The sequence below is a fragment of the Pecten maximus genome, chromosome 12 (assembly GCF_902652985.1).
Source record: "Pecten maximus chromosome 12, xPecMax1.1, whole genome shotgun sequence".
Taxonomy (NCBI): domain Eukaryota; kingdom Metazoa; phylum Mollusca; class Bivalvia; order Pectinida; family Pectinidae; genus Pecten; species Pecten maximus.
In genome coordinates this window covers 5,721,958-5,736,640 of record NC_047026.1, presented here as the reverse complement: position 1 = coordinate 5,736,640, position 14,683 = coordinate 5,721,958, and the positions used below count along the sequence as shown (strand labels likewise).

At 35.4% G+C, this 14,683-nt stretch overlaps 1 protein-coding gene and 1 long non-coding RNA gene across 2 annotated transcripts; both read right to left on the bottom strand.

Moving 5' to 3' along the window:
- Positions 1-1,306: 1,306 nt before the first annotated feature.
- Positions 1,307-5,001, bottom strand: LOC117339344. Its single transcript, XR_004535174.1, has 2 exons — positions 2,545-5,001; positions 1,307-2,489 (listed from the first exon to the last, which is right to left on the bottom strand). It is a non-coding gene; the product is annotated as an uncharacterized LOC117339344 (long non-coding RNA).
- Positions 5,002-5,004: 3 nt separating this feature from the next.
- Positions 5,005-13,940, bottom strand: LOC117339343 (sideroflexin-1-like). Its single transcript, XM_033900882.1, has 11 exons — positions 13,809-13,940; positions 12,699-12,869; positions 11,491-11,661; positions 10,863-10,961; positions 10,083-10,158; positions 9,058-9,143; positions 8,516-8,643; positions 7,997-8,046; positions 7,559-7,608; positions 7,078-7,125; positions 5,005-6,616 (listed from the first exon to the last, which is right to left on the bottom strand). Exons 2-11 carry the CDS (start codon positions 12,851-12,853, stop codon positions 6,520-6,522), a joined length of 960 nt encoding a protein of 319 aa, XP_033756773.1. The 5' UTR covers positions 12,854-12,869; positions 13,809-13,940; the 3' UTR covers positions 5,005-6,519.
- Positions 13,941-14,683: the final 743 nt, after the last annotated feature.

Below are 14,683 nucleotides of genomic sequence, written 5' to 3'. Positions count from 1 at the left end.
TGCTTTGTGCACATTCCATCGAGGAAGTGGTTTATCGAGAGGGGTCTCAATATTCTTAAGAAAATTAGGGAAGTGATCACTCCCACATAAATCATCATTTACCCTCCAGTAATAATCGAGTAAAATGGATGGATGGCATAATGATAGGTCGATGTGGGTACGAGAGCCTGTAGCAGGGTGTAGATATAGGGGGGTGTCCAGTAATTTAGTAATAATGCGAGGGCCATAGGCGCGAGCCGATTTTTGTTTGTGGGGTCCGAGGGGCCGCCCAGCGGGTCCAGGGCAGTGCCCTGATATGGGGTTCAAGGGGGTCTAAGCCTCCGCGAAAAATGAATATAGCACATTCCAATAATTCGGGATCAAGCGCGGATCCAGGAGTTTTCGAAAGGGGGGTCCAGTAATTAAGTGACCAAGCGAGCGCCGTAGGCGCGAGCCGATTTTTTTTTCCTTTTTTCGAGAGGTCTGGGGGCCGCCCAGCGGGTCCCAGGGTGGCGAAGCCCCCCTGTAGATCTGCAATCGAAAGGGGGGGGGGGGGGGGGGGGGGGCAGTAATTTAGCGATTTTTTTTTTTGTATTTTCTCGTACCTGTCGGTAATTAGTATCACTCTATTCACGTTAAAACCGCGCATTCTTCTTCATGTTGTGTTTCTGTCTTTTTCTCATTATGAACTTAATTAACTTCACAGATTATCATCAACTTATGTTGGGGTATTATTGTTTAAAAGACACGATTGTTTTTATCTATAAATTCCTCAATACGTCTTCCTCTCTCATCTGTGTTCGGAGAGCCCCACAGGCTGTTATGCCCATTAAAATCTCCGAGAATTATGTATGGTGTTGGGAGTTGGGAGACGAGGTTATTAATTTGCTCACAAGTGAAAGCAATACTCGGAGGAAGATAAATTGAACAGACAGTTACATGTCTGTGTAATGAATTTGTAATTAGAATGGACATTTCTAACCAATCTGAACATGTCGAGTTTTGATTTCAATAGTCAGTTTTAATATGGATTAAACTGTCAAAACAACCTTTCCCACACCACACAGCTCTTAAAAAGCAATTTACATTTTTGTGTGATTAAAACTACAGGGTTTGTAGTGTCTGGGTTAAATAAGACGGGAACTGTGAGTATTGATATACCAAGAGGTAAGCCGAGTGATTAAGGATAAACCAAGAGGTATGCCGAGTGATTAAGGATAAACCAAGAGGTATGCAGAGTGATTTAGGATAAAAACCAAGAGGTATGCCGAGTGATTAAGGATAAACCAAGAGGTATGCCGAGTGACTAAGGAGACAATTCCTGTGAGAGAGTTTTCTGATTGGTTTATTTTGAATAAGTAACAAGATAGATTTGTACAGACTATACTACACCTACACCATGGCTTATATTACTTATTGAACAAATAATCAATACGACACTAAAGTCATAATGTTTTAATGTAAAATGCATATTTTATAGTACCACGCTTCACTTCATTTCGTCAGTGAACCACTCAATACACATGCACACTTTACAGCTAATTTGGACTCGCGCAGTGAAAAATTGACTCTTGCAGTGAAATATTGACTCGCATAGGCTCATATGGATTGACTCGGCTGGTATTCTCTCATGAACACAGAAAATAGTGAACATGTTTTGACTCATACAATACAAAAACTGTAGGGACTCTTAGAGAATGCGAAAAATTCTGAAAAGGAATCTCAATCATATACAACATGCAGTGAAAATATTTACTCTTGCCAGGCGGAATACAGCTGCTAGTGACATGTGTATAAGTTATACAGATTCCCTCAAAGACACAGCAGTATGTTCATAAAATACAGTGAACATTTAAACACTCATACAATGTATTCACTCTCACAGAACAGAGTGTATATTGACCTCACAGAATACAATCAATATATTGACTTTCACAGATTACAGACAACAAATTGATTCTTACATATTACAGCCAAAATATTGACTCTCACAGATTACAGCCAAAATATTGACTCTCACAGATTACAGCCAAAATATTGACTCTCACAGATTACAGCCAAAATATTGACTCTCACAGATTACAGCCAAAATATTGACTCTCCCAGATTACAGCCAAAATATTGACTCTCAAAGATTCCAACCGATATATTGACTCTCACGTATATAATCCTGCAGACTAGAGATTTCCACAAAATATATCTGAACTACATGTAGTACATGTACATGTAATTTTCACTCATAACAGTTGGTTACTGACTCTCACAGAAAACATCTTTATTAACTCTAATGGCCACACAGAATACAACATGCTATGGTGACTCTCTCAGTGAATAAACTATCTCACAAAGGATACATTAGAGCTAGTAAATACAATTCAATCACACACAAATTTACAGTAAAATATTGACCCTCACACATGAATACAAGACTATACAAGACTAGTGACTAAAATAAATTCAAATAAAAATTACAGGACTAGTGATTCTCTCAAAGAGAGTAGATACAGAACCTGTGACTATATCACACAGAATAATTGATTCTCTCAAAGAGAGTAGATACAGAACCTGTGACTATATCACACAGAATAATTGATTCTCTCTAATATACATCATGTAGTGGCTACTGGAGTTTATCAAGCATTGACGATATATGAGCATTTGGGGAAAATTCTAGTAAGATATTAACTATCACCCAAGTCATCTTTTGTTTCACATGTTTCATATGTAAACAGAAACCTGTTTGATTTGCTTGAAAACCACCTGAGACAATCTCTAGACCTGTAATAATTTAGCTGTAAATGTTCATGCATCTTTTTTTTTTTTTTTGTAAAGCATTTCCTTCTTTAAAAGCTCATTTAGCTATACATGTTTACATAAATGAGGATGTTAGGAGCTCTATATAATAAAGAATACACCCTCATTCAAAATTTTTAAAAATGAAATATACAGCTGCAAAATAGGATTATGACAACTAATGAAGGATGGAAAAACGAATTCTTCAGATGACAGGTGCTACATTTTTCATGATAAAAAAAATAGGGAAGATTGAAAAAATCTAAGTAGGCCTTCTCTGATATATTTTTTTGTATTTAACATTTCATTTCCATACAAAGGTGTAGTTAGCTTCTTCGGAGAATAGCAGTTAAACTTTGTGTGGTGTATTATATGAACAAACGGGCCTGTGATTTTCTATTAAAAGGCATTCATAGCCAACTTTTTTTAAAACTGTCCCCACTTTAAGATTCAAGTTTACTCCTATTACACACAGATAGGTGATACTGAAATCTACCCACCCTAGTGGTAAAAGTTTTAAACGGTAAGTTTATGTAAACTGACTGTATACACAATGTAATCCATATAAAAGTGTAGGCTTACATGGTATTTGCACCCAGCATTGCTTTGAATTTTTTAAAACATAAATTATTTTTTTTACATATAAAAATGCTAATGACTTACCCTTTTTGGTTAAGAAATAGAGAAGCAGGGTTTTTCTAAATTTCATTGAATGAACTGACAACCAGCCAACCAAGTGTACTAACAACCAACAAAGTATACTAACAACCATTCGATGTAATCATATCAATGTATTGCAAAGTTTACACCATGTAAAAAAATACATGTTATTAAGCTTCATGTTTTCATAATAACAATACCAACAAACAAATGAAATGTATAATTATAAACTCCCTACCATATTTATCCTGTAACAAGTCTGGGGGCACCATATTATTACTGACTAGTAGGGATGGGTTTACAATGAAACATTTGTCAGTATTTTTACTGAACTGCAATAGACACGACTGGGCTTATTACCAGGCATGGGTTGATTACCGGACATTGGCTTATTATCATACATGGTCATATTACCAGGCATGGGCTTATTACCAGACAGCGGCTAATACCAGACATGGGAGTATTGCCAGACTTTGGCTTATTATCATACATGGTCATATTACCAGATATGGGCTTATTACTAGGCATGGACTTATTACCAGATATGGGCTTATTACCAGACATGGACTTATTACCAGACATGGGCTTATTACCAGAATTGGGCTTATTACCAGACATGGACTTAATACCAGGCATTGGCTTATTACTAGGCATGGACTTATTACCAGATATGGGCTTATTACTGGATAAATATGGTACAGTATATACCATGTATCGTACTGTTGGCTATACTAAAACCCTGGCGGAGATGTGTGGTCTTTAACCACTGAGAAATAAGGTTTTGTGACGACTAAATGTGTACTGAGGTATGTTGTGACTTACTGAGGTGTGCGATATGAGACAACCGAGCTGTATACATCACAAACATTAACATGTGGTAAAAATAACAGTGTATAGTGATATCAAAACATTGTCACACAAAAACAACTTCATAACTATATATAATAATATACATTTAAAAGCCTATATTAATATAATTGTCAAACATTTTAGCAATATTAAATGAAAAACTCAGAACATTTTCTGTTAAAAATCCTCATTTTTTTACATGCATAATTCCTGTCTTTAATATCAACTGGTATTTCTGGGTAAGGTAATGTTCTAAGCAGACAAAGTCAGTATGTCTGTCTTCAACAGTGAGTTTGATCAGGCTTGTTCATTGTCTTTAAGCTTCATATCAGAACAGGAAACAATGATACCAAAAATTGATTATTGACAGTTCAGGGCCACAAGTACCTTAACAAGAACAGACCCCTTAATGAAATGAGGATTTGTGTAAAATATACATAAAACACATAAATTATTACCTGGTTCACAACAAATACAGCTCTTTTTTTAAGATTAAAGTGGGGAAATCCCCAAAGAACCAACGTCCATTCAGTGTAGTTAAGGAAAAAGTTCGTTTTCTAGGTATTTTTTTTTTAATTAGCTAGTAGTTAAGAATCTAAATACAAATTTTCAGTAATATCTTTATCATTCAAAAAAATCATTTTCAATCTCAAGTTTATTCAATATTTTACAATCTCCACATGGGAGCCTATTGTTACTCTTTTTATCCTACTAGGGGAATTGGGGGGGGGGGGGGGGGGGGGGGGGGGGGGGGTGCTTATTGTTGGTCGAGTAAGCACATTGTACCCTTACAAAATCATAGAGAAGGAATGTGTTTAATCAATCTATATTTAGATATGTTTACCAGGTAGATATGTCTTTCCAATCAAAATCAGTGTTGGTCATTTTTTTTAATTGATTATCTACAGTGCTAAGCCTGACCATCTCTTCATGAAGAGCTGTCTGACTGCATTCACATAACAACCTTTTTATGGACTTTATTTAAATGAGCCAATACTCTTTCCAAGATAAAGGTAGGAGTGTGCTTACAGGGACAGACAGACTCACTTATCATGACGTCATATAGAGTACTCTATTACGGTGGTCATCAAAGAGGAATACTGAAACAAAAGCCTCAATTATTTGACTGATTTCTATAGTCTTTTAAGTAAAAGCGTCTGTGTGTTATGAGCAAGTAAGTGTGCTATAGACTAATATAAAATGTACCTCTTCTCCAAAAAGACTTTCATACTTATAAAGCTGAAGAATATCTTTCATGATGTGTAAATATATGATTACTTTCGTTTTATAACACAAATCAAAGCAAACAAGGGAGATAATTCAACTACAAAGCATGCTATAGCTTACTATCAAAATAACTCTTTTCCAAAAAGATTTCCATGCTAGAAAGATGAAGAATTTTCTTCATGATCAGTAAAAAGTTGATTTGTTTATATTACATGTACTAAGAATTCAAACAAGGGAGATAACTCTAATATACTCGACAGCTGTAGATCGTGTGGTGGTATGAATGCGACTGACCAATTGCAATATATGTCTATCTTCTAATTTCTACTTCTTTATGATAAGTATGTATTAAACCTGAGTACAGAGATCATCATTGGTACACACTCTATAAGTATAACCACTTTTTATCAGGCGATTAGTTGGAATTGTTTTAACAAAAGATTTCCTAGAACTTTCATGAACTGCTACATCTCAGGAAAGTCATGGAAATTTCTGAGAAGTATCGCATACCTACATACTATAATGAAAATTAGGGCTTTGTCCAAAACAAAACAAAACATACACAAAAGTGGTATTAATGTTGATGACTAATTTTCAGTTTTCAAGACTTTAAAGTTTACATTGCCTTTGAATTTAGGATGAATAGCAAACTTTTAGGTTTTCCTTAAAAAATAGAAAATAACTTAAAGGAAACCCAAATTCAAAAAAGGAACTATCACTTATGCTCAATGAAAATTAGAACAAAAACAACCTTTAATATAGCAGGCTTCACTGGTATCATGTATGTCACACAGATTTTGTACGGCTTTCTACACACTTTTCAATCTGATAAGTTTTCCCTTTATATCAAAGATTAACACAGCATCCTTGACAACATTATCTGATATTTAAAATTTTCATGATGATTCTCACTAGAAATGTTACATTTAACATTATCTTTCATTAGCACTATAATATACCGGTAAGTTTCCTTGTGATGGACAGGAGTCCCACAGCTACTCAGACTACACCTCAGAGCCCCTTGTTGAAGTAGACTCGTTGTGGAGGGTTTGGGAGCGACTTCAGTTTGTCCTTTAAGTCTTGCTCTAAGTTATTCACACTGATTGAACTGAAAAAGAATAATAACACAAAATATTTAATCGTTTCATTAGACACAAGTCTTTTTAAACTCATTTCTTTTAAAATACAGAATTATATATCAGAGGATGACCAAACTCAGCAAAGACAGTCTTAATACCTGTATGCAGAAACGGAATATGCTCAGCGCTGCCATGTCTTGATATTCAATAATCAACTTGAATACTTATGTTATATCTGGACAATAATAACAGCTTGAGTCTAAAGAGTATATCTTAATATTCATTATTAAAATAATTCTTTTAAAATTGATTTTCTCTCAAGGACAGGAATACCAGTAGAAATAACAGCATCCCAGTATCTGAAACATTGTTGCCTCCATTCCACAGAAGTACAACCAACACATAACTCCATTTTTATTTTTTATTTTAGGGGAAAAAGAGAGAAGAATATATCATATTCTGATATCCAAAAGGAAAATTCCAAACTCACCTTTTCTGGGGAAACATAGCACAGCATAACGGTGTGGCAAATATCAGACTGAAAAAAAAAATTAGATTACTGATAAGTTCTGGTAATAATTTTTATACTACAAGAATTTATTGAAAATAGTTGATTAATAAACCTTAATGTCTACCATAGCATAGTTTGCAACCATGGATCAATTACTTCAGATGTTTCAAGGCTTTGTTTAACATGGTTGTTATGGGACATCTTTGTCTTTTTGGTTAGAAAATGGTGAAGATTAAGCAGCAGAGTTTGGCTTTGATGTGTGATATGTGTACCGTACAAACCATGTAATTTGTGCACCTATGTAATTTTCACAGGTACTTTATTGGGCTGAAAATGCTGAAAAAAATCTATCGGTACATTTTGCGCATCAAAAATTTTGTCAATTTGAATTAGGAATTGAGTTCTTTATCAATGCCGAAAAGTCCATAGTAAAAGCACTGTATGTGAAATATGTACTCACAAAAATCCAACGAGGGAAACCTGGATCGGAGCATTAAGCCATGGCATTTTCTGTAAAACAAGGAAATGGACACAAATTAAACAGGCAGAGAATCTATTTCCAGGACCTCAGAGGGTCGACAGTGGCAGTTACATGTATACAGGTTTTATTTATCATTCAAACCAGACTCAAGTTGGAAATGTTTAATTTACCAGATACCAGCTCAAGCTAGGTTTCTTGCTAACACAATAACTTCACAGTAGAAAGTCGCATATTTCCCGGGGGAAACATAATTCTTCGGAAACGCAGACATATGTGATTCTATAACAACAGATTGTTATGTGGTGGATATGACAGGTGGTAAGATAATTGTGTTTTGAACGTCCTGGTATGTAGTATTTGGATATGAAGATTTTTCTTGTGTGGAAATTACAAACACATAATTTGAGACTGAAATACCTTCATAAAGCTTTTCTTTTCTAAATGGTTCATGATGAACGGAGGAATAGCTGAAAATATAAACAAACATATTTGTTTCAAAAGCAATTTTTATATAAATAATATATGAAGACAATAAATATTTTACCATTAATTTTCAATTAACAAATGTGATGTGAAAATAAGATCATACCTGGACAAAGAGAAATATCTAGCGTGATGAAATCCCTTGCAGGGTAGCAAAATAGACATCTTCATGAACAAGTTGTTTTTTTTTCTGTTTTTTTTTTCTTCATTTTTTTTGCGGATTGGGATAAAATATATCTTGAAGATAAAAATCAATTTTGTACAAAATTATAAAAAAATTCCATGCTGCTTCAAATTTGTTGGTAAATGTAATTCTTTTTTTTTTAGGTAACATTAACATGAACAGTTTGTTCAAGGACGTTTTTACTTCAGTCACATGGAATAAACTTTGCTGCCTCCCAGGAAGACAATGAGGAGAAATTAATTGTTTGACAGATACAGTCTAGTACATACTCATTCCTGGTAGGGCCATCATTATCCTCGAGAGAACCACCTGACCAATGGCACTCCTGGCGGCCATTTTGGACTCTCCTAACTTGTTACCCTCCTCGTCCATTATAGTGATACCCTCCATGAGTTCCCTGGAAGATTATAATACACATTCATGTTCTTGATATACACAGCTATTTCTCTGTAACTCAAAAACTATAAACATGACAAAATGTATATGTCTCATTTACACTGTTTCGTATAAGCTGAAGATCTGGACCAAATTTCAACTAAAAGTCATAAGTCCACTTCTTCACGTTAGTCTAATAAATTTTTTATTCAAATTAGGAAATGTTGATTTTTACTGTGTGAGCAAATACACATTGATGTTAGTAAAAAATTTCCCAAGAAAAATTACAGCTTTCCTTTGGCGCCTATACTTCAGAATAAATTAGATTTTTGTGAAAGTTTTATGGGACAAAAAAGTGATAACAAACCTTCAGTTCAGTTTTAAAGTATTGGTAAATAAGATTAAACAGTAATTATTATGTGGATGGCTATCTTACCTGCTTCTCATACAGGGAATGTTGATACAATTGGCCGAGGCTACAGCTGTAAATGGTACAAGTCGGGCAACAACAGGTGGGAAAGTCTGGAAAAACAGGCAGAACAATATTATCACCAAGTATCACTGAATATGTATCTCAACAATCAAAAGATTAAGGCAGACATTTTTACAAGTCTTTCTGGAAAGGTAGTGTCTCTATAATCACATCCTACATATAACAATGTTATTAGAACATGTATTGTTATTATTTAAATAAAATCCTACAGAAATTAGGAAAAAGAAATTGAATATTGTATTCATCCTGCCAGGGGTCAAGAGCTTAAACTCCGGCTGAAGGTAGTATATAGCATTAGTTAGCAATTTTACCAAACTACTGTTCATATAGATGGGCTTTGGGCCGTGCCAGGAAATCATACTGTGAATGGGACGGGGGAAGAAGCAATTAAAAAATGTTGATGACCCTCCCACATATCCACTTTTTTGTGAATGGTATCAACGTAAAGAAGCATAAAAATGGTACAAACCCATCAAATAACCCAACAATAGAATCAATTTATTTCAAACCCCTCCAACCCATAGATGTGATTCTAATTTGAACCCACCCCGGCCGCCATCACATGTAATTTATTAAAGTGCCTTCCCCCCGTCCCATATATGTTTTCCGGGAACAACCCCTATTACCAGCTGTTGGTATGGGTGGGGTTATTACCAGGCATAGACTAATTGCTACATTAATAAGTAACATTACAACATATGAGCCAGAGTCCCTGTAGTACCATCCAGTAGGGATGGGAAATGAATAATTCATTTGTTTATTCACTGCCACGGTTACCAGAATGTATACAGGAGATTGATGAATATGTGGTTGAATCACAAAACTTTTGGGAACATTATAGTTTATATTTTATTTCTTTCTTATTTTTTCTGATAAATGAATACCATTATAATACATGTAATATAAACAGCTGGGGTAGTTCATAAATAAATTCCTCGGTAACAAACTTAATGCGTGACTGTACTTACCTTGACTAGGCTTTTGATGCCCATGGCTGTTCCGACAGCGCCTCCCGACGCTAACACATAGGACAAACCCAGTTGACTGAGGAAAGAACGAAATCAGGGGAAACTGTTATAATATAGTGGCATGGCATCTTATACATTTTACTGCTTTTTTACAGTTTTAAATTAACAAAAACATGTAAAATAGTGAATACTGATTCCATTTACAGTATAGCTATAAATGTATTTGGAATGAAATTTAATAAAGTTAAAACATTATTAAGATTATCCATATAAAACACATTGGGTGGAGATGTAAGATTTCAAGGATGATGCTGACATCCAAATGCTGACAAAAGTTGTAACACATAATAATGATATCAGTGATTTTCCTTAATTTTTTTTGTCTGGATCCAGTGTCCATTTAATTGGGGTTTTCTTTACGCTACAAAATGTGGAATTGGGAAAACAGAGGAAAGAGAAATTAAAAAAAAAAAATATTCTTAGTAGATATTACCTTTATTCTTTTTTTTTTTATTTCATTCCATATTTATTCAAAATTGCCTGAGGTCTTTTCACATCAACCATATTTTTAATCTTGAAAAATTTACCTTATTTTGGGAATTTTCTTTAGGGGAATGGGTCCTTTTAACGGATCCAGATTCTATGGTAGTAAAATCTCTAGATATACATAGGAACACATATGGTAGGGTATGATCGTTCATCTCTGGAATACCAGGTTGGGAAGCATTGACTCGGGATACTGATATAAATTTTGATTGAACTTACTGGGATAATACTTACCTTATGGGGACAGGGTTTTCTCCGCTTCTATTGGTGTAGTTGACAACAGCATTGAAGGACTGATTAAACCACTGCCAGAATATAACGGCTGGGGAAGTTCTACAAGGCAAGGTACCATTACAATATAAACAGCTGTGGTGGAGGGTTCATGATAAACAAGCATTCTAAGAGTATTGCTAAAGCAGTACAAGTCCCCTACCACCCCCTGATAAAATAGTAACAGTGACCTTGACCTTGACCTAAAAAACCCTGAAACTCAAACTTTATCTGTAGCTACTCGTACTGAAGTTACATACCAACTTTCAACATCATACCTTGAAGCATGGCTTAAAAAAGTGTGTAAAACTGAGAGGACAGACTGACAGATGGACGGACGAACGGACAGATGGACAGGGAGGAAACCAATAGTCCCCCAGGTTTCACCGGTAGGGGATTAATAATATCCTGGCATTTCATTGTTATCTGTAATTTGTATTGAACATTGAATTTGTAAATCTGTTCAACAGTACTGTAACTTCATAGATATTAAATACCAGCACTGAGAAAAAAGAAAAACATGTTCATGTTGGTGATCTGACTCCAACATTTAGTATTTTTCTGTACAGATGTGACTGTACTGAATGCCTACCTATAAAATGTCATCATACATCCTGTTATACACATGTTCATTGGTACTTGGGCTGACATTCGACCAATCAGCATCATCTTCTCTTTGGTGTCCGGATGGTAGGCAGAGTCGTAGAGTTGTTTAGCTCTCCAAATATCATCCTCTGATGTTCCAGGTAAATCTTCTCCCTTTCTGAGAAGGAACAACAAAAAACATTAAAATTTACATCATAATGTATCAATTGTAAACTAGAGGCCTGGCCTGTTGATGAAAATAATTCACTGATGCTCTTGATTGTACATTTTTTAAAAACTTTTTGAACATTTCTGACAACAACTGAATCTTCAATCATATCAAACTATTTCAATTGTTTTTTTTTCTTAATTTTCATACGATATTTAAATAGAATTCCCATGTGACAATACAATTATCTTTTCATATACCAGTCAAAAAGAAAAGAAACAGATGCCTAATAAGGTATTGAGCTTATGTCCACTTAAACACAAAATAATGCACTACATATGTAATAGGAGTGGAAAAATGTACGGCCAGACCAGGGTCGAACCCGGGACCTCCGAACTCTAGCCGGATGCTCTACCGATTGAGCTACCTGGTTGCCGATGATCGACCCGGTCCAGTTCCGCTACACTCTTCCCTCCTATTTTTTTAAGTCTTCGACCCAGAAGACTTCACAACTCACAACCCAGGTTCGGGTATCCCCTTGTCAAGTATTCACCTCACTTGAAACAAGGTTTGGTCACGGCACCAAATGTAATAGGAGTGGAAAAATGCACGGCCAGACCGGGGTTCGAACCCGGGACCTCCGAACACTAGCCGGATGCTCTACCGATTGAGCTACCTGGTAGCCGATGATCGACCCGGTCCAGTTCCGCTACACATATCCATAGCAACAAAGCATGTGTAGGATGACTCATAGTAATAACAGACGGAGGGGCGGGAGGGAGTGGGTCATTTGTGAACCACTTTATATAATTAAGGTATGATTACTTTTCAAACTGATGATTCCACATAAATGAAGAAGCAGTTTCTTTGCTGATAAATACAGTAAGTTATAATGTAACTGACCTTGCCCAAAGCCATCTTTTGACTGCACAATTAAAATCATTATACAATATTTAATAGCAATAAATTTCTACCAAAATTCGGTGAATTGCCTAAGATGAGAAGTAATAAATGCTATTGGGTTACTGGCTATGTCTGAAAATTACCTGTATTTTTCCACGATGGACTTGGCTTTATCTAGCTGTGCATTAGTGGCCAGGACATTGAGGGGGTTTGTTGTTATCACAAAGTGTTTTGCACGGCCCATATACGTGTTCTGGTCATAACGCGGTTCCTCTATGTTTATCCTAGGTCCACTCATGGCTGCTGGATTTATTCTGAAACATATAAACAATAAGAAAATTTAGGAAAATCGTTTGAAACAAACTCTTTCAAGCAAACGAGACATGGCAGCGTTCCTTGTAATTGGATTAAACTTTATAGGATAGAAAAATATTAAGGGGGCTATCAAGGGAGATAATTATACAACATTCAAAAGTAATCTTACATGATACCCACAAACTTCTTATTTACCGGTATTTATTTTGTCCAGGCTAGTTTCACATGTACAGTTGCTCAGTTCTTTCTTTTCTCTAATAAAAAAATAATTAAGTGAGAAATTTGTAATCAAAAGATTTTCAGTACCTTCGAGAACCATAACATCAAAGATCTGAGACCTTGTTATATAATCATTATTGGCTTTGGAGCCCAAGGGAAGAATATTAAAATTTTCTTTTTTCTTCGTCTTACATGTGCTTTAATTTGCAAACCAAAAATGAGAACTGTCAATGCAATAGTTTTTCACTTAATTATGTGTCCGTCCCCTTTCTTACAGATGCTTCTGATATTAAAATGTGTCTAATATCTTTTGGTAGTTGGCCCTATGTCTACAGATAGTTGGAAGATAATTGTGAGTTTTAGAGTTGGTGTACATGTTAGACTTCTAGATGGTTTGCACACTAGTATTCCTTCAGATTTGTATACATAATTACATTTGCATGTTCACACTTGGAAATGCTTCATAACAGCTGACTAAAAGTGATACATGACGCGTACGGTATGTAATTCGAAGGGTTCTGACGATATACTAGCTTTTCAAAACCCGCCTTGCAGGGATTTATCTGCATGTATCAAGATCTTAAGATACCCTTTCAGACTAGACAGGCGGTGCACGACACGTGCACTTGTTTAGAATGACAATGCTGTCAATAGTCTGTTAGGTGCAGTAACGGAGCAAATGTAAACAAAGACGCATGTAAGTAAAAACAAATGCTCACCTGTCGGCACACTGTAATGGCAGATATCTGTACACTTACAAGAACAGTAATGAGCGGTTGCACTACTCAAGATTGCCGTTAGCCTAGTTTCAATGCTGCTCCGACCTCTACAAGTGCATTAAGCTACACAACTGAGTTTGGAGGTGTGTCTATTTCAAGCAATTTGATTGGCTGACAAAAGTTTGTATATGTTACTTACTACACGTAATGCGAAATCCTTAACTGAACACGTATGTTTAGCGTGTCTATATTTACGGAATATCCACACTGACGAATACTTAAAATAACGGATACGTTTTCTCATTATACTAATAGACTAAGCAACCTATTAATGTTAATTCCATTTGTTCCAAACCACACTGTTTCGTCTGGGTGCATTACTGTACAGTACAGTACAGTAAATAAGCTTAGAGTTGTTTGCAGCAAACGAGTAAGAACTTAGGCCTACTGCAGTGTACTGTACTGTAAGTTACTTACGATAGATATCTAATGTGTAGTCTTTGCAATCAAAAAGTAGTACGACCGGTATCAAATTAATTATTCTATTTTAATTAATCAAATGTAGTTACGTTATGCTAAAAGAGATGTTCAAACATAACGCGGGAAAATGTTCCCCGGAAATCTACAAAAAGAAAGGGAGATAACTACTAGGCCTAACTATTTATTGCAAACAGACAGCGTTACTGAATGAAGAGTGTCGTCTGCATCTTTATCTGAAAAAAAAAGGTAAGCAAACTTTTGTGTTGTATACAACTCTTGATTGGCAAAGTTTTACAGAAGAAAAGAAAACTTTGATTTATTTTTAGACGTGTAAAAGAGCACGAGCAAAAATAATTGTGAAACAACACAGCCAGGTTTTGAAAAAAAAAGCTATA